We start from the raw sequence: 24,197 nt of genomic DNA, 5'->3' as shown, positions 1-24,197 counted from the left end.
TTAAAGTGACTATGCATAGATAAGAGAGTAGAAGCAGTGTGTGGGGGAGGGGGGGGGGCGTTGCAATGCAAATACCCTGGGTAGCCATTTGATTAGATTTTCAGGAGTCTTGCAGCTTGGGGGCAGAAGCCTCTTAGACCCAGACATGGCGCCCCGGTACCGCTTGCCATGCGGTAGCAGAGAGAACAGTCTACGACCAGGGCGGCTGGAATCCTCAACAATTTTCTCAATTTTTTGTTGATTGTCTCTGCAGAGCAGTGTTAGAAGTCCAATCAAAAACATGACTCCCCGGGGCTCCCGCCGGGATGATACTGGTGTCAGTGGTGGAAAAAGTACCCAAAGGTCATACTTGAGTAAAAGTAAAGATACATTAATAGAAAATGACTCAAGTGAAAGTCACCCAGTAAAATACTACTTGAGTAAAAGTATAAAAGTATTTGGTTTTAAATACACTTAAGTATCAAAAGTAAATGTACAATGCCTCCAGAGTGCTGCAGTGGTCTAAGGCACTGCATCGCAGTGTTAGAGGCGTCACTACAAACCCGGATTCGAACCTAGGCTGTATCACAACCGGCCGTGATCGGGAGTCCCATAGGACGGTGCACAATTGGCCCAGCGTTGTCCGGGTTCGAGGAGGGTTTGCCCGACTCCTTGTGGCGGGCCGGGCACCTGCAAGCTGACTCGGTCGCCTCCGACACATTGGTGCGGCTGGCTTCCGGGTTAAGCAGGCGGGTGTCAAGAAGCACAGTTTTGCGGGTCATGTTTCAGAGGACGCATGACTCGACCTTCACCTCCCGAACCCGTTGGGGAGTTGCAGCGATGACACCAGATCCAAATTGTGCATTTATGTTTAGTGTGTCCACCAGATCAGAGGCAGTAGGGATGACCAGGGATCTTCTCTTGATAAGTGCGTGAGGACCATTTTCCTGTCCTGCTAAGCATTTAAAATGTAACAAGTACTTTTGGGTAATAGGGAAAATGTATGGAGTGAAAAGTACATTATTTTCTTTAGGAATGTAGTGAAGTAAAAGTTGTCAAAAATATAAATAGTTAAGTATAGATGCCCAAAAAAACTACTTCAAATACTTTAAAGTATTTTTACTTAAGTACTTTACACCACTGACTGGTGATTTATAGTGAGATAAGGATAGTGCTTTAATTAATGTTTACATGAAGTAGTGAGGCTGTGTGTAATGTTGAACCTTTTCCAAAGTATTCTAAAATTCACTGTATCAAAGCGAGGGTACCAGATTTACAGAAAAGTTGTATTATTCTTGTCACCTATAGTTTTTTGGGGGGGCTGTATCATTTGTTTCCCTTCTCTCAGTCAAATTAAAACATTATACCTAATTCTTGAATGAACACCTATGGTAAAAATGTATAAATAATAAACTCCAATGGCTCCATATTTTTAAGTAATTGGCTGAAAGGGTTAGAGATGTTTTTGACTGTGGTTAACATTTTATAATATCATGTCATGTTTCTGTGTGTACAGCAAAGAGTTTCTTATATAAACCTTTATGCTTTTCTGTTCAGTTTACAGAGGACCAGTTGATATCTGGTGTTGCTGGTAGGAGAGACTGGACCTCTGAAGCGGCTGGTCACAAACCCTGGCCCTTGGTCAGAACCAGTCACTCTTCCTTCCCGGGTCAGAACCAGGACCGCACCACGAGGGACAGTGCAGGGATGGAGCAGGGCCTGGGGCTAATAGAGATCGACAATCCTGTTCTTTTGATACATACACCACAGTATCCATGATCAGGATAGGCGTTCACCACTAGAGTTACCTAGCCTATAACACAGAGCACAATCCCAACAACACCCAAACAATGGCTAGAGGTCAAGGAGGGAGCTCAAAGACTAACCACCTGAGTGAGGGTGGTGGCTCCTGCTTCTGCCTCTGGTGTCATTGGGTCACAACGTGGGAGGCCGAGCTTTAGGATGGACGCTGACAAGCAGTAAGTACGCATGCCCAACGTGTGGAAAGGGCTTCGCTTAGGCGAACTAAACTACATGACCAAAAGTATGTGGACACCTGCCAGTCGAACATCTCATTCCAAAATCATGGGCATTAATATGGAGTTGGTCCCCCCTTTGCTGCTATAACAGAAATACTCCTCAATTTCATCATTGAGAACAAGGTGCACCTTTAATGATCATGCTGTTTAATCAGCTTCTTGATATGTCACACCTGTCTGGTGGATGGATTATTTTGGGAAAGGATAAATGCTCACTAACAGGGACATAAAATCATTTGTAAACAACATTTGAGAGAAATACTATTTGAGCATATGCAACATTTATGGAATATTTTATTTCAGCTCATGAAAAATGTGACCAACACTTTACATATTGCGTTTATATTTTTGTTCAGTGTAAATACATATTCCCATTAAACTGAGATTAATTAAATTGTCATGGTGATGCAGTTTGGACGTTTGGTATAACGTGACAAATTATCATACATGATTGACAGTGATGGCCTATTTTGAAATGAGGTAGCCTATTCCTAACTTGGTGTTCAAGGGGATTTAAAACTGTAAACAATAGATTGTGATCGTAAATTCAATCTGGAATGCCAAATTCAAAGGGTTTCGCTCTCTGAGTTTACACTCGACGCCCTGGCCGAGGAGAAGGGTTGATCCGAGCGTTCTGACTTCGACGGCAGTCATGCACCCAAGCTAACTGTCTGAAATTGTCTAGCTTGCTAACTACTTCCCGACACAAATGAGAGAAGACATCACTCTGACCATTTTACTCGCCCTAGCAGAGCTGGTTCTGCTGTGTTATTTTATCCTGAGCGTTGGTGACCAACTCTGCTGCTGGCAACAATTTAATTACGCTTTTTTGCCGACGTTGACTGACACCGGTCATATTCAACAGGTGTTGAGCGTTCGTAAATGCATCAGTTATTCTGCGCTCTGGCACACTCAGAGGAGAGTGCTCAGAAATCGAAGTCGATACCCAGAGTGAATTTACGAACGCATCCATAGTGTGGCCATAGGTAGACGTTGCAATTGAAGGATGCATTTTACGCTATTCAATTGGCTACATTTGTCAGTACAAACGTTGAAGAAAAAAATACACATTGTGTCCCCCACCTAAAAAAAAAAAATGTGCACAACACCACTACTTGTAACCTTAACGTTTGTTCAACTGACTCTCGTATTTGTTGATTTCGGACTTGAATCGGACTTTATTCATATAATGAGTAGTCCAGGAATGACACGAGAAAGTAGCAACTCTCCAGATCGCAATGACAAGCAGTACCGTATTTCAAAGAACAGCGCGCATACATTTTAAATTTAACCACGCAATTTGAGCTATAACGCCAACCAATACGATCCTTTCTCTTTAGTGTAAACGGAAGTGACCAAAAAGTATTTCCACGTTAGCATTGTTATTTAGACGTGTATTAACACCATGAAACTCAACATATCAGTACATCAACTGCATAGCGTCCCATACTTACCCAATGTAGTTTTAAATTCGCATTGGTGCTAGGACTTCGTTAATATATATTATATAGGTAACGCTAAATAGGTAGCTGATCACGTTAGCTAACAATGGCTAACGGTATGGTTTTTCACACTCAAATTGCCTCCATTATGGAGGTGCTAGCGAATGCAGCTGTGGGAGAGATCTGTAAACTCGTAGACGACGACTATGCAGTGTTTCGTTTGGAAATGTCTCAAAGCCAGAAAGAAAACAGGACATTGCGGAGAAAACTACAGCAACTGGAACTGAAGGTGGCACGGGAGCGCGCAGAGGGGACAATGCGAGAGCTCGTCGTCGCCAGTCGCCCCAGTAGTGTCAAGATCCTCGACCGGTACAGAGGAATGACAAGAGGTATATTTTTCAGAAGGCTGTCGACGTTCATAAAGTTAATTCCTTATAGCCCCGTTCCCCCTGAACGTGTTTTCAGATGTTACACAGAATTGGGTCTTGGTCACTTTCTGGATGGTGTGCAATAATTCAAATACCCTGATTACGATATCTAGCGCAAATATTGAATATCATATAATAAACAAATGCGCACGACTTTTGGATGCTGAATAAAAGCAGGTCACCTTGCCAGAAGATACCGACCCTACCGTTACCATTGTTTACAATGAGCAGCACTGGGGCTCCAATCATGGTTAGTAAGTGTAAATAACATTTTATTTAACACGCTGGCCTGTAGAGACTATTGTTTATTTTTGGGGGGGCCACAGCAAAAAAGTATGTGGACACCCCTTCAAATTAGTAGATTTGGCTATTTCAGCCACACAAGCTCACAGAATGGGACCAGCGAGTGCTGAAACGCATTTAAAAAATCTGTCCTTGGTAGCAACACTCACTTCCCAGTTCCAAACTGCCTCTGGAAGCATTGTCAGCACAATAACTGTTTGTCGGGAGCTTCATGAAATGGGTTTCCATGGCCGAGCAGCCACACTCAAGCCTAAGATCATCATGCGCAATGTCAAGCGTCGGCTGGAGTGGTGTAAAGCTTGCCGATTGTGGAGTCTGGAGCAGTGGAAACCATTCTCTGTGATGAATTACACTTCACAATCTGGCAGTCCAACAGACAAATCTGGGTTTGGCGGGTGCCATGGGAATGCTGCCGGCCAACTGCAGAGTGCCAACTGTAAAGTTTGGTGGAGGAGGAATAATGGTCTGGGGCTGTTTTTCATGGTTCGGGCTAGACCCCTTAGTTCCAGTGTAGGGAAATCTTAATGCTTCAGCATACAATGACATTCTAGATGATTCTGTTCTTCTGACTTTGGCAACAGTTTGGGGAAGGCCCTGTTTCAGCATGACAATGCCTCCGTGCACAACTCAAGGTCCATACAGAAATGGTTTGTCGAAATCAGTATAGAAGAACTTGACTGGCCTGCACAAAGCCCTGACCTCAACCCCATCAAACACATTTGGGATGAATTGGAACGCTGACTACGAGCCAGGCCTACTCGCCCAACTTTAGTGCCCAACTTCACTAATGCTCTTGTGGCTGAATGGAAGCAAGTCTCCGCAGCAATGTTCCAACATCTAGTGGAAAGCCTTCCCAGAAGAGTGGAGGCTGTTATAGCAGCAAAGGGGGACCAACTCCATATTAATGGCAATGCTTTTGGAATTAGATGTTCGACGAGCCATGTAGTGTATCACAGCCATTTAGGAATTGCAGGGTCAATCCCATAATGGCTGCTTTGGCTACTGCTAGCTAGCATGAGGATGAAAATGGCCGTTTTCCAGGAAAACTAGCAGTATTTAAATCTTCTCGATTGAGCAGTGTGGTGTCGTGTCTTTACTATCATTAACTGAAGACTGATAGTTTTTATCAAAGGTTCTCTGTAATTATTAATCACGTAACTAATTAACTAGGAAGTCGGGGCACCAAGGAAAAATATTCAGATTACAAAGTTATCATTTCCTAAAATAACTTTTCAGATATTTTATCTGATCAATTAGTCTTTGAATTAATGAATTATTTACTTTACCTCACGTTAGTCTCATTCCAAACGTCGTAAATTGTTGGTTATCTGCACGAACCCAGTCTTCACTGAGTCATCCATACATCAATTGTCTTGAATCATTTATTTATTACTAAGTAATTCACAGAAATGCATAAACAAGGTAAATGTGGTTACATGAAATGAAAGGAAAATGTGCCCTAGTTGGCTAAACCGGCATGGCGGCTTGTTAGACAAAAGGGGGGTCACTACAGAGTGATAATTATAACAATTGAAATGCTAATCCTTTGCACATGAACGCTCACTCTTTTGGGAACAATTGCAATCACTATATATATTTACGCTCAGTGTGTCGTCTTGATCGCTGGTGAAAAGTTAATTTCTTTTGTAGAATTGTCCGTCTGTCTCCCTCTCGGTTTGTGGTTAGAGGGGATTGTTCAGAATGACATTCGTTATAGAATGGATGTTTCGGCGGTTGTCGTTCTTCACGTTCAATGATTCCGAATTCCTAGCTGCAGACCAGTAATTAATATCAAAGACTTGTTCATATTCTGTCGGTATCGATAGTCTAAGAGTTTAACCACGTGGTATGGTTAAAAGATTCAGCAATGGTCTACAACCTTTGTCCTCCTAATGGAGAAAAACATGGTCTGCAACCTTTAGCCATCTCGTAATTGAGGTAAACTCGGTCTCCTGATAATTTCTCAAAGTTGGGGTTTTATTCGGAATGGCAGAAAAGGGGCTGTCCCAGGAGGCTTGTGTAACAGTACTCGTCTTGCGTTGTGTACAATCAGTCATCGACACGGAACTCCAACATGTAGCACCAGTCATGTAGCGTTATTCGCTGGTTTGGTGCTTGTTCACTGGGATAGTTACCAAAATAATACAATTACAATATACAATATAATATCTTTAACAATGTACCTGATAAGAACGACACAAAATTGCACGTCATGCAATGCACGTCTCACCATCCAACTCTGCACTCACGCACTGTACAAAATATATGAACCCCCCCCACCAGACACAGTAAGTTGCTAGCTAGTACTGGCGGGAATTCTCTACAACAAAATGCAAAACAAATATTCTCCAAAAACCGCTGCATCTTATGTGTGATGTTCGAATAACATTTACAAACAATTTGATATAAATTGTACATTTAAATCATCACTTAAGTGATTTTTATACTCTCTTGATGTACAGTGCTTTGCAACCAACAACTTACCGCTGGTTTGGTGCTTGTTCACTGGGACGATTCTCGTAAGCAAGCTACGCAAACCAGCCAATAAGATGCCATGTTGAGTAGGTGAAGGCAAGACAAACTCACACCAAAAACCCATTGGCTTAACAATAAAGTGACAAGGGGAATCACCAATATAACCCTGTTACACTTGACCCTAACTGGGCTCAGGGGCGGTCCTCTGATTTAGTTCAAATCAAAAGGCATTTGTATTTTTCTTCATTAAACAGTCCAAAATCATATTATACAAACAGTATCATACTCACTCATTCATCTTATGCAACAATTAGATGTAAACCTCATATCTGAGGCTATTATATAAACAGTGTTATGGTAATGTGGCCACACCTTCTCCCATGAGCTTCCCCAAGTTGTGACAAACGGACTAGTTCGTAGCTGGATTCTTCACCGATCTTTTATACTTTCTCCGGAACATGAAATTTGTTCGTACCTCAAGTTCTGTGAGGTGGAAGGATTTCCTTTGTTCTCCATGAAAATCTACTCTCTCTGTACTGTGTGTCCATGAGGAGATTCTCAGGAATTTACGACGTCTCTCTGACCACAGCAACCTAGTTGAAGGAGGAAAGGGGGAGGCAGGGAGGGAGAGGGAGGGAGATGGGCTTTCTATACCCAAAGAGGCCAACGTCATGACAGTGGATAAAGGTCAAATCTGGAGTACAGTGGCGTTGTACCGACCCATATCTCGCGCTGGTTCCATGGTGTCTTAATGTAACCATGAAAAGATGCAGTAGTCTCTACAAGCCAGAATGTTGAATAACATTATATTACACTTGTATTATATTACACACATTACACTTTACCGGTTGTTCATGCTGTTGGTCCTTTTGGAGGTGGAGATCTCTTGACATGTACGTTGACCGAAGCACGTTTCCTTGCAGTCAGCTGGAAGCGTTTGCCGTTCGGTTATCCTCGGCCATATTGTGCAAGTGTTTGTCAAGTGCGAATTGCATTTCTTTAATACAAACCAATATACAGACCAGCGTACTTAAGGTAGGGTTGATAACGCTTCCCTGTGGATATTTTGTATCAGATTACCTCCGACATAGGAACAAAATCGGTGGACAACAAGTAAAGTAAGTTGAAATGTTTGTTCAACATTCTGACTTGTACATGGGACTGTTCAGGAATGCTGAGCCTACATGATATAGACGAGTGTGTATGTATTTCACTCTCAGATTCTAAAAGAGGCTATTGTAACCAGAGCCATATACACTGCTCAAAAAAATAAAGGGAACACTAAAATAACACATCCTAGATCTGAATGAATGAAATATTCTTAGTAAATACTTTTTTCTTTACATAGTTGAATGTGCTGACAACAAAATCACACAAATTATCAATGGAAATCAAATTTATCAACCCATGGAGGTCTGGATTTGGAGTCACACTCAAAATTAAAGTGGAAAACCACACTACAGGCTGATCCAACTTTGATGTAATGTCCTTAAAACAACTCAATGAGGCTCAGTAGTGTGTGTGGCCTCCACGTGCCTGTATGACCTCCCTACAATGCCTGGGCATGCTCCTGATGAGGTGGCGGATGGTCTCCTGAGGGATCTCCTCCCAGACCTGGACTAAAGCATCCGCCAACTCCTGGACAGTCTGTGGTGCAACGTGGCGTTGGTGGATGGAGCGAGACATGATGTCCCAGATGTGCTCAATTGGATTCAGGTCTGGGGAACGGGCGGGCCAGTCCATAGCATTAATGCCTTCCTCTTGCAGGAACTGCTGACACACTCCAGCCACATGAGGTCTAGCATTGTCTTGCATTAGGAGGAACCCAGGGCCAACCGCACCAGCATATGGTCTCACAAGGGGTCTGAGGATCTCAATTCGGTACCTAATGGCAGTCAGACTACCTCTGGTGAGCACATGGAGGGCTGTGCGGCCCCCCAAAGAAATGCCATCCCACACTATGACTGGCCCACCGCCAAACCGGTCATGCTGGAGGATGTTGCAGGCAGCAGAACGTTCTCCACGGCGTCTCCAGACTCTGTCACGTCTGTCACATGTGTTCAGTGTGAACCTGCTTTCATCTGTGAAGAGCACAGGGCACCAGTGGCGAATTTGCCAATCTTGGTGTTCTCTGGCAAATGCCAAACGTCCTGCACGGTGTTGGGCTGTAAGCACAACCCCCACCTGTGGACGTCGGGCCCTCATATCACCCTCATGGAGTCTGTTTCTGACCGTTTGAGCAGACACATGCACATTTGTGGCCTGCTGGAGGTCATTTTGCAGGGCTCTGGCAGTGCTCCTCCTTGCACAAAGGCGGAGATAGCGGTCTTGCTGCTGGGTTGTTGCCCTCCTACGGCCTCCTCCACGTCTCCTGATGTACTGGCCTGTCTCCTGGTAGCGCCTCCATGCTCTGGACACTACGCTGACAGACACAGCGAACCTTCTTGCCACAGCTCGCATTGATGTGCCATCCTGAATGAGCTGCACTACCTGAGCCACTTGTGTGGGTTGTAGACTCCGTCTCATGCTATCACTAGAGTGAAAGCACCGCCAGCATTCAAAAGTGACCAAAACATCAGCCAGGAAGCATAGGAACTGAGAAGTGGTCTATGGTCCCCACCTGCAGAACCACTCCTTTATTGGGGGTGTCTTGCTAATTGCCTATAATTTCCACCTGTTGTCTATTCCATTTGCACAACAGCATGTGAAATGTATTGTCAATCAGTGTTGCTTCCTAAGTGGACAGTTTGATTTCACAGAAGTGTGATTGACTTGGAGTTACATTGTGTTGTTTAAGTGTTCCCTTTATTTTTTTGAGCAGTGTATTTGTGGGTTGTCATACACTTACAATGTTATATTGAGCAGGACTTTCATACAAGCCTTAAAATGAGAACTCCCCCATCTTCTGCAACCAAACGGCACTCTTCTCCCTCATGCGGCAGTGTTTGCAAAGACAGAAAAGGGTCTATACCATTGAGCAGACAGTAGCCAACATAACCTCTTTTTCCCCCAATCACTTTCTCAGGTGAAGGACATCTCACTGAAGGCCACAAGAGCTTTGTGAAGCCAATGAAGAACAATTCCTGGAGAGATGACCAATCAATTACTGTTGATGAGGGGAGTGGAACCTCAACCCAGCACGTTATCATGATAGAGGTTAGTGTAATAGTGTTGCATAAAAATGTGTTACTTTGTAAATCAAATGTGGCCCGTTTATTTCAGAAAGGCTCGTCTCAGCTATTCACTTGCTTACATGTACATCTGCCATAGGAGAGCTTGTGAGACTTCCCTATGACATTGTTATCCAATTCTACTCATGTACCGGTAATAACCTCCTCTCTTTTTGTGTCAGTCTGCAGAAGCTGAAGCTGCAGGTCCTGGGGTCAAGATGGAGAGGTCTGAAGGAGATGAAGACCCACAGCACAGCAGAGACATCCAGACTGGAGCACCCTCTGTAGCCACAGAAGACCCCATCACCGCCCCAGTGCAGCCCAGGACCCGAAGCAGCATCACGGAGGTCAGTGGAACGACGAACACCGTCTTCAAGTCAAAGACAGACACAGAGACTTTAACACGAAGGCTCTTACACACAGGATCTGACCACCGATCAGACCCAGTGAGACTGGGCTGTCCTCCTGCTCCCAGTTCAGAGTACTTACGGGTATTTCACCAGAGCCAAAGAAGGGTTCATTCCCGTGGAGATGGTGATGGTGACACGTTAGGCACTGGTGGTGGTGATGATCCGTCTTGTTCTTACGCTACAGAGATGGACCCTGGCAACATGCCCTTGGGTTTAGAGACACAGACTGATTTGTCTAGAGGGGACTGGAACCAGTACAGTAGTAGTGTATACTCTGAAGGATGCCTAGATAAGAAAGGGGAGGTTATAATCGTAGATGAGGTAACTGTGAAAGTGGAGGGTGACGCTTTTCCCACATTGAATGCAGATCGTCATCTAGGAGACGGACACTCACAGAGCAGAGATTTCTTAGATTACAGGGAAAGCTTGGAGACAAATTCAAACGTTGTGACCCACTCTCCTATACAGTTCAGGGATTGTGACCCAGTGTCCACGTCGATGGAGCCTTCCGATTCACACAGCCATGCCATTTTCGATCAGGTATTGAACTCAAATGACAGGGCTAGAGCCCAGGTTCAGGGAGGGGGAGCAACATCAGGCAATGGTAAAGAGAAACTGTTCCTCTGTATGATCTGTAACAAAGGCTTCAGCTGCCCCCAGAAGGTGGAGATCCACCAGAGGGTCCACACAGGGGTGAAACCCTTCAGCTGTACCCAGTGTCACATGCGCTTCGCCCAGGCTCGTGACCTGAAGAGGCACCAGAGGGTCCACACAGGTGAGAAACCCTACAGCTGTACCCAGTGTGAGAAGAGGTTCTCCCGCCAGGACCATCTGAAGATGCACCTTAAGGTCCACACGGGAGAGAGGCCGTTCTCCTGTACGCACTGTGGGAAGACGTTTTCAGAGAGGAGCTACCTCAGGATACACCAGCAAAAAAACCATTCCACTCTATAACATAGAAAGTAACCGTTCTACTCGACAGCTTAGATCGAACCCTGCATTAAAGACAAAGATTCATTTTCATATTTGTCAGCAGAATAGATCCGTAGATGCGTTTGGAATAACAAGAGGAACCGATATCGGTGTTGAATATTCCTGGGTAGAATATTGCATCCAGACATTGTGTGTTATATAAGCCTACAAAGTCTGATACATATTGTGTTTGTACTGTGTGCCTATTTAATTACTTGCATTCAACTACCTAATTATTTTCCCCAAGACACATTTCATGAGAAAATGAATGGAATTGATCAATTTTATGCAGATTGTTAGTTGAGATGTGTATGTGTGGTTTTCATATGGTGTATTTAAAACGTGTTTTATGTTCAATAAACACAAAATGTGACTTTTCATTCTAAGACTCTCTCTTTAGTGTACATAACATCTGATCTCGCCCTATTCTGCATACACACAATATTATGACAAATATACACTTACATAATATACCTACTGTACATGTTAACATAGTTTAATCGGGTTTGTCTGACTTTCCTAAACAGTTGTATTTTTACCCACATCATATTTATGTCCCATGATGGGTTTTAAAGCAAGTCATTCTGTAACTACAATATAGATCTCAAATTTAGTAGGAAACATAAGCAACAATTTAACTGTCAAATTTGTCTGCTGCTCAAAATGCTATCAGTCAATAAAAATGTTTGATTTACTTGCAGGTGACAAAACGCTTTTTTGTAGCTGGTCTCTTCAGATTATATCCTGGAACAAGTTCTGCATCAGCCAATTAAAATCGTACCTCAGTCCCAACTGCACGTTCTGATCATAAAAGCAACTATCACGTGTATTTGACTGACTGGTCAAATTGCTCTCTGTGTAAATTGCCTAGTCTGCGTAACAGACGCCGATTGTGGCAAGGCTTCAAATCTCAAATGAGCCCCACCCCTTTTTAAATGTAGATTTACATGTATTGTGTTAGTGTGTTGAAAAGGGACGTTGCCAACAGCTTGAAATGATGCGCTACCTCTTAAGCGTCGCACACAAACACACTGCTATTTGTGCGTCTAACTTTCTTACGGTGTGTTTGTAAATTCTATCTGGAGTATGCTCTGAGCGTTCATAAATTCAGAGCGTTCAGAGCGCATACTGGACGCTCTGGCGGGGGAGTAGGGTTGATACAAGCGTTCTGACCTCACAACGGCAGTCAAGCACTCAAGCTAACCTTCATTTAACTAGGCAAATCGGTTAAGAACAAATTCTTATTTTACAATGAAGGCCTACACCGGCCAAACCTTCCCCTAACCCAGACTACACTGGGCCAATTGTGTGCCGCCCTATGGGACTCCCAATCACGGCCGGTTGTAATAAAGCCCGGGATCAAACCAAGGTCTGTAGTGACGCGACTCGGGAGCCCGAAAATAAGAGAACACCTCACTCTGACCATTTTACTCACCCTAGCATAGCTAGTTAGGCTGTTTTCATGTTACCCAGAGCATTGGTAACTCTAACTGTGCTGCTGGCAACAATTGAATTACGCCTTTTCGCTGAAGTTTACTGACACCAGCCATATTCAAGGGGTGTTGAGCTTTTGTAAATTCATCAGTTATTCAGCGCTCTGGCACACTCAGAGGAGAGTGCCCCGAAATCGGAGTAGATGGCCAGAGCGCACCCTTAGTCCTGAATTAATTGTGAATAATGAGTAAGAAAGTTACAGATGTAGAAATATCATACCCCCAAGACATGCTAACCTCTTACCATTACAATAACAGGGGAGGTGAGCATATAAGTGAACTTGTCCCAATACTTTTGGCCCCCTAAAATGAGGGGACTATGTACAAAAGGTGCTTTCATTTCTAAACGGTTCACCCTATGGATAACCTTAAATAAAATCTGACAGTCTTCACTTTAACCTCAGTCGTGTGGTCAGGTGCCACAAAGGGAGACCTCGGAAAATTATAATTGGCTCAGAACAGGGCAACACGGCTGGCCCTTAAATGTACACAGAGAGCTACAATTAATAATGTGCATGTAAATCACAGGCTCAAAGTGGAGGAGAGATTGACTTCAGTGTTGAAGTGTTGACAGAAGTGTTGACATGCTGAATGCACCAAGGTGTCTGTTTAAACTACTAGCACACAGCTCGGACACCCAGACATGCCACCAGAGGTCTCTTCACAGGCCCCAGGTCCAGAACAGACTATGGGAGGCACAGTACTACATAGAGCCATGGCTACATGGATCTCTATTCCACATCAGGTAAATGATGCAAGCAGTAGAATCAGATTTAGAAAGCAGATAAAAATACACCTTATGGAACAGCGGGACTATGAAGAGACACAGACACACATACATGGATGTTGCACTGTAAATGTAGATCATAATGAATAAGATTATACGGAAAGATCCTAGATCAGCACTCCTACTCTGAGACTCTTTGTAGATAAGGGCCAAGGTCTTGATTAATTGTGTCTTAAGTGTGGGACCATGCCTTTTGAATGATCAAACCATTAAAGAGTGTCAAGTAATCAAATCAACTAACACGTTTGAATAGTATCAAATAAATTTACATGTTTGCATAGTACTCATAGAAATCCCTCATTGCCCAATCAGATGATACTCCATAGCAGGGTGCTCATATCAGATTTCTTTATCCAACACCCTCTCACTCTGTATCTCTTACAGTCAGTAGACATGGAGGATGGGAAGCCTGATCTGCTGCTGGTCAAAGTGGAGACAATAGAAGATGGACCAGAGAGAATTGACCTGCTGAGTGGACTAAAGATGGGGAGCAGGGTAAGGGAGAAATACATAAAGCCTACATACAGTAATAGATTTTCAGTGGGAATAGTGATACGTGGGCAGCAGATAGCCTAGTGGTTAGAGCGTTGGGCCGGTAGCCGTTCTGCCCCTGAACAAGGCACTGTTCCTAAGCCATCATTGTAAATAAGAATATATTCTTAACTGACTTGCCTAGTTAAATAAAGATTAAATAAATAAAAATACTCCTGGTAATTATTTGTCTTCTTACTTCTTAAAATGAAATCAATACAACTTATGTTCAAATACAAAAACACACATTATAATGTATGAACTTGATGGGAAAAAAACTCCATATGTAGAGTTCTCTGACATGTTTTTAGTCTATTTTGTAACCTCTTGCTGCAGGTTTTCAGTGGGAGGCTAACAGAGGAGACTGTGGCCATCTTGGATTCCCAGACCGGTGCAACCAAGAGCCCAGGGGAAACATAATTGATCAGGGCAGGACCAGAGGCAACATAGTGGATGGGACAGCGTCCTCAACTCTGGGCTGGGGAACAACACTGTTAACCACAGCCAGAAACAGACAGTGGAACACAAAACAACATCCACACTTAGTCTCCATGACAACAGACTGGATGAGACCAGGGCGAGGTGTGGATTTGCTCTGCGGGGATGGGGAGGTGTCCGTATGCGGCTAGAGAGAACAGACACAGACTCGGCTAGCGATGCTCCGTCCTGCTCCTATAGTTATGATTCAGAGAGACTGATGGTGCCTCAGGTTAACCCCCTAACAGGTGTTGCCTTCAGCCTGCCTTCTATAGGATCTATCAACTGGAATATGGACCCTGCAACAACACAGACAGTCCCTGGCCTTCGTTCTCCTCACACTCTCCTTCTGTTAAACCAGACCTCAGACAATGCTGGTGCCTCAACACTAAATGGCAGCACCAGCCCATTGACAAATGACAGTAGTAGTAACGCTCTCAGTAGATCTGGTGGAAAAGATAAGTGCTTCCCGTGTTCATTCTGTGGGAAAGTCTTCAGTTTCCCCAAACAGGTGGAGCTCCACCAGAGGATGCACATGGGGGAGAAATCGTTCGGCTGCCATCTGTGCCGGACCAGTTTCTCCCACTCATTCAACCTGAAGAGGCACCAGAAGGTAACACAGGTGAGATATCATACTGCTGCCACAAGTGTGAGAAGAGGTACTCCCACCAGCACCAGCTGAAGGTCCAAATGGGAGAGAGGCTGATTGCCTGTACGCCCTGCGGGAAGAGGTTCTCAGAGGAACTACCTCAGGATACACCAGCAGAAAATGCACCTGGCCCATGTATAGTAGTAATATGTATTGTAGTACTAGTTAGTTTGTACTTAATTCTGTTGGTTTAGGATGTAGTGGGGAACTGGATGAGGTGAACTGAGGAAAGAATGAGTATGATGAGGCAGAGTAGATGATATGGTGATGGTTGTTGTAATGCTGTCTGTAAAAATACTTCACTGATAAAGAGTGACAACTATGTTCGTTTAGGTTGATACTAGTGTGTTATAATGAGGAAATAGTGCCATAGTGTACTTGATATAAAGTAGTGTTGTAATGTAATGTTGAACATTTTCCAAAGTATTCCAAAATGTACTTAATCAAAGCGAGGGTACAAGATGTACAGAAAAGTTCAAGTGTTACCATAGTGAGAAAAAAACATTCTACTTTTCACATGTATCATTTTGTGCAATAAAAGTAGTGTTTGACCATTTTGCTGAAATGAAATACAGTGCTGACTGACTTGGTTCTTTTTGTATCATTGCAGAGATTGAGTTTCAACACATATGGACATTTTAGTTAAATAATAAACTCTAATGGCTCCATATTGTTAGGTACTTGAATCACTGTGTTAGAGATGGGCTTGACTGTGTTTAACATTTTATAACATCACGTCATGTTTCTGTGTGTACAGAGAAGAGTGTCTAATATAAACCTTTACGCTTTTCTGTACAATCTTTGTTTGCAGTCCATGAAGACCTGCTGATATCCAGTGTTACTGGTGGGAGAGAGTGGATCTCTGAGGCGGCTGGTCACAAACCATTGCCCAGGACCAGTATCCTGGGTCAGGAGCCGTCGTTCTTCCTTCCCGAGTCAGAACCAGGACACAAACGCAAAGGACAGAGACTCTACCACATGGAACACAACCGATGGACAGGTGGACTGAACAACCTCAGTCCTGGTGGTCATCGGAGAGACAGAGGCTCCAGTCAAGGATCCAGTCTCCAGCCCAGACCCTTCTCTTCACAGTCTCAGTGCAGGGATGAAGCAGGGCCTGGGGCTGATAGAGATAGACCCTCCTGTTCCTATGATACCAACACCACAGTATCCATGAAGAACAGAGCAAGACACCCTGGGCTTCAGCCTTCACAGAGAGTGGTGGGAGACCCCCCTGATGGTAGTCTATCAGCAAGTCTGTCTTCTCCTTCAGGATCTTGTCTAATGCCTGGTGAATGGGTTCATAGAAAGCCTGGGCCTTAGCCTTCCTCAATTACCTCAGGGCTACCCCATCAATACAGACAGGGTCAGGATGGGCGTTCACCACGAGAAGTACCTAGCCTGTAACACATCACATAATCCCAACAACACCCAAACAATGGCTAGAGGTCAAGGAGGGAGCTCAAAGACTAACCACCTGAGGGTGGTTCTACCTGCTTCTACCTCTTCTGGTGTCATTGGGTCACAACGAGTATCCCTATCAGACATAGGAGTGTCCACAATGGGGAGAAATCGTAGCAGTGTAGCTTGAGATGTACACAGGGGATATCTGGGAACTATCCTTTAGCTGACATATTATAGTCATCATGTGAAGTGTCTTAGAGAGTTTTTTTGTTGTTGATTACTAAGTCCCTCAGTTGAGCATCTGGGCATGCTGTCTTTCTCACATGATACAGACTTGTTGTTTGGTGTGCTGGCATAGCCATAACTCTGTCATTTAAGTCTGACACTATATTCACCCTTTAAATGTGGTTTTTATTTTGTTCTATTCATAACAAATACAATGTCCCTCTTTTATATAACACCTTTATAACACCCCTTACCCCCAAATTTATTTGGCATAATCAGGTGGCACCTGTTCCTTTATGTACTAAAAATAGGTCATCAAATCTGTTGATTTGCTTGTTTATTATTTAGACTAAAATTTGCCTTAGTTTCCTTGACTTCTTTGGCTTCCTTCGAACATATTGTCACAGATCGAACAATGAGCCAGATATTTCACCGGATGTATAAATGTGAAGCATCTGTTTGCTGTAGCCACTCACTACTAAATATGGTGACGAGAGCAAGCCCAGTGGCCAGCAGTAGGAGAAAAAGGAGCAAGATGGATTTTGTCCGACATTCTGTTAATTTTCTCATCAATTAAACATTTGATCTCAATACAGTTTTCTGCTTTCCAACTATAATATGTTAGGAAGAGAGTGGACTAAGTTTGGCAGACTTTACCCTTTGCCAAAGTTGGAAAAAAAAGAGTGCAAGGGTGTTTTGAGTCATTGCACACGCTCACTTCAGAGTAGGCGTTCCCAAAGCAAAAGCTGCAAATAGTGTATTCGGAACGTATTCAGACCCCTTGACTTTTTCCACATTTTGTTACGTCACAGCCTTGGATAAAACATCCCCCCCCCCCCCCCCCCCATCATCAATCTACACACAATACCCCATAATGACAAAACCAAAAAAGGTTTTTAGAAATGTTTGCGAATTAAATAAAAATTGAAATAAAAATTCATTCATCACATTTACGTCACTATTCAGACCTTTTACTCAATACATTGTTAAAGCACCTTTGGCAGCGACCACAGCCTCGAGTCTTCTCGGGTATGACGCTACAAGCTTGGCATACCTGCAGTTGGAGAGTTTTTCCCATTCTTCTTTGCAGATCCTCTCAAGCTCTGTCAGGTGGATGGAGTGCGTCGCTGCAGAGCTATTTTCAGGACTCTCCAGAGATATTAGATTGCTTTCAAGTCCGGGCTCTGGCTGGTCCACTCAAGGACATTCAGACACTTGTCCAGAAGCCACTCCTGCGTTGTCTTGGCTGTGTGCTTAGGGTCGTTGTCTGGTTGGAAGGTGAACCTTCGCCCCAGTCTGAGGTCCTGAGGGCTCTGGAGCAGGTTATCATCAAGGATCTCTGTACTTTGCTCTGTTCACCTTTCCCTCAGTCCCGATTAGTCTCCTAGTCCCTGCTGCTGAAAAACATCCCCACAGCATGATGCTGCCTCCACCGTGCTTCACCGTAGGGATGGTGACAGGTTTCATCCAGACATGATGCTTGGCATTCAGGTCAAAGAGTTCAATCTTGGATTCATCAGACCAGAGAATCTTGTTTCTCATGATCTGAGAGTCTTTTGGTGCCTTTTGGCAAACTCCAAGCTGGCTGTCATGTGTCATTTACTGAGGAGTCGCTTCCATCTGGTCACTCTACCATAAGGGCCTGATTGGTGGAGAGCTGCAGAGATGGTTGTCCTTCTGGAAGGTTCTCCCGTCTCCACAGAGGAACGCTGGAGTTCTATCAGAGTGACCATCGGGTTCTTGGTCACCTCCCCGGATTGCTCAGTTTGGCCGAGATGGCCAGCTCTAGGAAGAGTCTTGGTGATTCCATACTTCTTCCATTTAAGAATGATGGAGGTCTTGGGGACTTTCAATGCTGCAGAAATGTTATGGTACCCTTCCCTAGATCTGTGCCTCGACACAAACCTGTCTCAGAGCTCTAAGGACAATTCCTTTGACCTCATGGCTTGGTTGTTGCTCTGACATGCACTGTCAACTGTGGGACCTTATATATACTATATAGACAGGTCTGTGCCTTCCGAAATCATGTCCAATCAATTGAATATACCACAGGTGGATTCCAATCAAGTTGTAGAAACATCTCAAGGATGATCAATGGAAACAGGATGCACCTGATCTCAATTTCGAGTCTCATAGCAAAGGGTCTGAATACTTATGTAAATAAGGTATCAGTTGTTGTTTTTTAAATAAATGTGCAAAAAATATTATGGGTATTGTGAGTAGATTGATGAGGATTTAAATTTTTTTTAATCAATTTTAGAATAAGGCTATAACTTTTTTTTTTTTTTGAATTTTACCCCTATTTCTCCCCAATTTCGTAGTATCCAATTGTTGTAGTAGCTACTATCTTGTCTCATCGCTACAACTCCCGTACGGGCTCGGGAGAGACGAAGGTTGAAAGTCATGCGTCCTCCGATACACAACCAACCAAGCCGCTGCTTCTTTAACACAGCGCACATCCAACCCGGAAGCCAGCCGCACCAATGCGCCGGAGGAAACACCGTGCACCTGGCCACCTTGGCTAGCGTACACTGCACCCAGGCCGCCACAGGAGTTGCTGGTGCGCGATGAGACAAGGACACCCCTACCGACCAAGCCCTCCCTAACCCGGGCGACGCTAGGCCAATTGTGCGTCGCCCCACGGACCTCCCGGTCGCGGCCGGTTACGACAGAGCCTGGGCGCGAACCCAGGACTCTGATGGCACAGCTGGCGCTGCAGTACAGCGCCCTTAACCGCTGCGCCACCCGGGAGGCCCATAAGGCTATAACTTTAACCAAATGTGGAAAAAGTCTAGGGGTCTAAATACTTTCCATATGCACTGCATACACAACAGTATTTGAAACCCCTTCAAATTAGTGGATTCGGCTATTTCAGCCACACCCGTTGCTAACAGGTGTATAGAATTGAGCACACAGCCATGCAATCTCTATAGACAAACATTGGAAGTAGGATGGCCTTACTGAAGAGCTCAGTGACTTTCAATGTGGCACCGTCACAGGATACCACCTTTCCAACAAGTCAGTTCGTCAAATTTCTGCCCTGCTAGAGCTGCCCCGGTCAACTGTAAGTGCTGTTATTGTGAAGTGGAAACATCTAGGAGCAAGAACAGCTCAGATGCAAAATGGTAGGCCACACAGGCTCACAGAACGGGACCGCCAAATGCTGAAGTGCGTAAAAATTGCCTGTCCTTGTTGCAACACTCACTACAGAGTTCCAAACGGCCTCTGGAAGCAACGTCAGCACAATAACTGTTCTTTGGGAGCTTCATGAAATGTGTTTCCATGGCCGAGCAGCTGCATTCAAGCCTAAGATCACCATGTGCAATGCCAGGCGTAGGCTGGAGTGGTGTAAAGCGCGCTGCTTTTGGACTTTGGAACAGTGGAATTGTAAAGTTTGGTGGAGGAGGAATAATGGTCTGGGGCTGTTTTTCATGGTTCTGGCTAGGCCCAGAAAACAATGATATTCTAATTGTATTTTTATCTAACCTTTATTTAACTAGGCAAGTCAGTTAAGAACAAATTCCTATTTACAATGATGGCCTACCCCGGCCAAACCCGGACGATGCTGGACCAATTGTGCACTGCCCTATGGGACTCCCAATCACGACCGGATGTGACACAGCATGGATTCGAAACAGGGACTGTAGTGACGCCTCTTGCACTGATATGCAGTGCCTTAGACCCCTGTGCCACTCAGGAGCCCATTCTAGAAGATTCTGTGCCTCCAACATTGTGGCAACAGTTTGGGGAAGACCCGTTCCTGTTTCATCATGACAATGCCTCCGTGCTCAAAGCGAGGTACAGAAAGCGTTTGTCAAGATCGGTGTGGAAGAACTTGGCTGGCCTGCACAGTACCCTGACCTCAACCCCATCGAACACCTTTGGGATGAATTGGAACGCTGACTGCGAGCCAGGCCTAATCGCCCAACATCAGTGCCCGACCTCACTAATGCTCTTGTGGCTGAATGGAAGGAAGCAAGTTCCCGCAGCAATGTTCCAACATCTAGTGGAAAGCCTTCCCAGAAGAGTGGAGGCTGTTATAGCAGCAAAGGGGGGACCAACTCCATATTAATGCCCATGATTTTGGAATAAAATGTTCCACAAGCATGTGTCCACATACTTTTGGTCATGTAGTGTACATGTGAATCTGAAATGGAATGAGGTTGATCTGAGTGCGATGCAAGTGCTGGCTGAGGCTGCTGAGCACCACACTGAAATTAGTGGGGGAGGGGCACAGTGCGTCCAAAATAAATTATTGAAGAGGACAAATCGACACATTCAGAATATTGTGGGTGACATATCCCCCGTGCCAATTTCTCCTATGTTCTAAACAGTTCTACATTAATGTCGATGCTACCATGATGATGGATAATCATGAATGAATCGTGAATAATGATGAGTGAGAAAGTTACAGAGGCAGAAATATCATACACCCCCCCAAAAAATCATAATGCAAGTGCTGTTATTGTTAACGGTGAGAAGTTACCATGTCTCTGGGGTATTTGTTATAATCCCCATGACTCTTTCTGGGGTCCAAACAGGGTTAAAACAGTTACATCACAACAAAACACAACAACAGCCTACATCATAAACAAAACAATACATCATACAAAACATTATTACATTATATTAAAAATGTACAATATAAAATCCACAATACCACAACATTACAATGTGTGTTTGTAGAGTGCGTGTGTTAGTGGGTGTGTATGCGTGGGTCTCTTCACAGTCCACGTTGTGTCATGAGGTGTTTTGTCGTCTTTTTTCAAATCTGATTTTATTGCTCTTCTGGCATGAATTCTACAAGGTGTGGCGTTCAAACGTTGCTCAATTGATGTCAAGGGATCTAACGTGTACCAAGAAAACATTCCCCACACCATAACACCACTGCCACCAGCCTGTACTGTAGACACCAGGCAGGATGGGGCCATGGACTCACGCTGTTTACGCCAAATCCTGACTCTGCCATCAGCATGACGCAACAGGAAACCGGGATTCTGCTGCAATAGCCCATCCGTGACAAGGACCGACGAGTAGTACGTTCCGAGATGCTGTTCTGCACATCACTGTTGTACTGCGCCGGTATTTGTCTGTTTGTGACCCACCTGTTAGCTTGCAGGATTCTTGGCATTCTCCTTCAACCTCTCTCATCAATGAGCTGTTTTCGCCCACAGGACTGCCACTGAATGGATGTTTTTTGTTTGTCGCACTATTCTCGGAAAACCCTAGACACTGCCATGTATTATAAGCCCAAGAGGCCGGCCATTTCTGAGATACTGGAAGCGGCACGCCTGGCACTGATGATAATGCCACGCTCAAAGTCGTTTTAGTGAATGCCTCAATGCCTGTCTGCCTGCTTTATATAGCAAACCACGGCCACGTTACTCACTGTCTGTAGAAGCAAACCATTTTTGTGAACGGAGTCGAGTACCTAATAAACTGTCCACTTGTGTATTTAGGACTAGCTTATTGCTTGCCATCCATTCTAAAACTGACTGCAGCTCTTTGTTAAGTGTAGTAGGGATTTCACTTGCTGTGGTAGGTGCCGTATAGTAATGTTGAATCATTAGCATACATAAACACAGGCTTTACTCAATGCTAGTCGTAGGTCATTTGTAAAAATATAAAAAAGTATGGGGCCAAGACAGCTACCATGAAGAGTGCCAAGCTCTACCTGGTTTAAGTTTAGAGAGGCTTCCATTGTCTGTGTTCTGTTAGATAGGTAACTCTCGATCCACGATATTGAATAGGATGTAAAGCCATAACACATTTTTTCACCAGCACACTATGATCGATAAAGTCAAAGGCAGCACTGAATTCTAACAAAAAAAAGCTCCCACAATCTTTTTTCAATTTCTTTCAGCCAATCATCAGTAATTTGTATTAGCGCCTTACATGTTGAGAGCCCTTCCCTATAAGCGTGCTGAAAGTCAGGTGTCAATTTGTTTACTTTAACATAGCATTGTATCTGGTGGTCTATAGCAGGTGGCAACGGTGAGAGACTTGTTTTTAGAGAGGTGGATTTTTGAAAGTAGAAGTTAAAATTGTTTGGGTACAGACCTGGATAGTAGGACAGAACTCTGCAGGCTATCTTTGCAGTAGATTGCAACACCGCCCCCTTTGGCCGTTCTATCTTGTCTGAAAATGTTGTAGTTAGGGATGAAGATTTCAGAATTTTAAGCCAAAAATCACACGGATAGCAGCTAGTTAGCTGCGAGATCCAGGTGTAAATGCCCAGAGCTTGCGGTTGAAATCCGGGGATATGGAGAGAAAAATAGGTCCGGTATGTTCTGGTCTGAGTCGCGTTGTACAAAATTGGAGATAGCTTTTCCAGCTAAAGGATAGCTGATGACCACAAACCGTGGTTAGCTGAATACTAACGTTAGCCAGTAAACTGGTTAGCTTCTGGTGAGCTAATTCCTCATCAATCCACAGGGAATTAGAAATTTTTTACAGTCAGTTTCTTAATAATGGGCGTGTGCTTATTAGTAACTGGAAAAAGCAATTTCATAAATGTGTCAAGTGAGGCATCTGGTTTCTCCTCATTACAGACAACAGACCAGCAAATAGGACTCCCTACACAACCTCTTGTATGATCTCTCATACACAATTTTAACTTTGGAACATTGGTTTCTCTAGATATGGCCACTATATTATGATCACAATATCTGATAGGTTGGATAGTTATTCAGAGCAGATTTCTGCAGCATTAGTAAAAATGTGATCAATACATGTGGATGATTTATTTCCTGTGCTGTTTGTATGTAGGTTGAATGATTACCTGAACCAGATTGCAAGTTGGTTACTGGTTACAGTTTGAAGATTTTTTGTGAGTGGACAGCTTGATGAAAACCAGTCAATATTTAGGTCACTCAGAAAACATACCTCTCTGTTAATATTATATACAGCATTGAGCATTTCACACATTATCTAGATACTTACTGTTAGCACTCGGTGGTCTACAGCAACATCTCTTTGTGTCTCTGTAGCTTTCCCCCTCATGATATTCCACAATTCATTCATAATTATCCATAATCATGGAAGCATTTGAAGTCCAAAAGCAATGGGACTCCCTAAATCTTTCTCAGATTATTGCCAATCCCACAAGGAATGACTCCAAACACCCAGAAAAGGCTACTCTCCTTGATGTTATCCTCACAAATAATCCTTATAGGTATCAGTCTGGTGTTTTCTGTAATGACCTTAGTGATCATTGTTTTACAGCCTGTGTTTGTAATGGCTGCTCAGTGAAATTACCTGTCCTGATTTCTCATAGACGCTTGCTAAAAAACTTTCATGAGCAAGCCTTCCTTCATGACCTGGCCTCTGTAAATTGGTTTAGAATCAGCTTGATCCCTTCTGTCGAAGACAATTGGACATTCTTTTTTGATATTTTTAGTGGTATTGATAGCA

The 24,197-nt window shown here is 43.9% G+C and overlaps 2 protein-coding genes across 2 annotated transcripts in view; one reads left to right on the top strand and one right to left on the bottom strand.

Annotated features, from left to right (window-relative positions):
* Nucleotides 1–11,501, top strand: part of LOC139419784 (uncharacterized) — a 35,945-nt gene extending 24,444 nt beyond the window's left edge. Inside the window, exons 14-15 of the mRNA XM_071169770.1 lie at nucleotides 9,672–9,822; nucleotides 10,019–11,501. Of these exons, the coding sequence (XP_071025871.1) occupies nucleotides 9,672–9,822; nucleotides 10,019–11,200 (1,333 nt within the window). The 3' untranslated portion in view covers nucleotides 11,201–11,501. The remainder of the gene's footprint in view (nucleotides 1–9,671; nucleotides 9,823–10,018) is intronic.
* Nucleotides 1–24,197, bottom strand: part of LOC139418947 (uncharacterized) — a 349,701-nt gene that overhangs the window by 34,134 nt on the left and 291,370 nt on the right. The gene's annotated exons all lie outside the window — the stretch shown is intronic.

The sequence above is a fragment of the Oncorhynchus clarkii genome, chromosome 10 (assembly GCF_045791955.1).
Source record: "Oncorhynchus clarkii lewisi isolate Uvic-CL-2024 chromosome 10, UVic_Ocla_1.0, whole genome shotgun sequence".
Lineage (NCBI taxonomy): Eukaryota > Metazoa > Chordata > Actinopteri > Salmoniformes > Salmonidae > Oncorhynchus > Oncorhynchus clarkii.
Note: the sequence above shows the minus strand (reverse complement) of the source record. Positions and strands in the feature narration are given on the sequence as shown.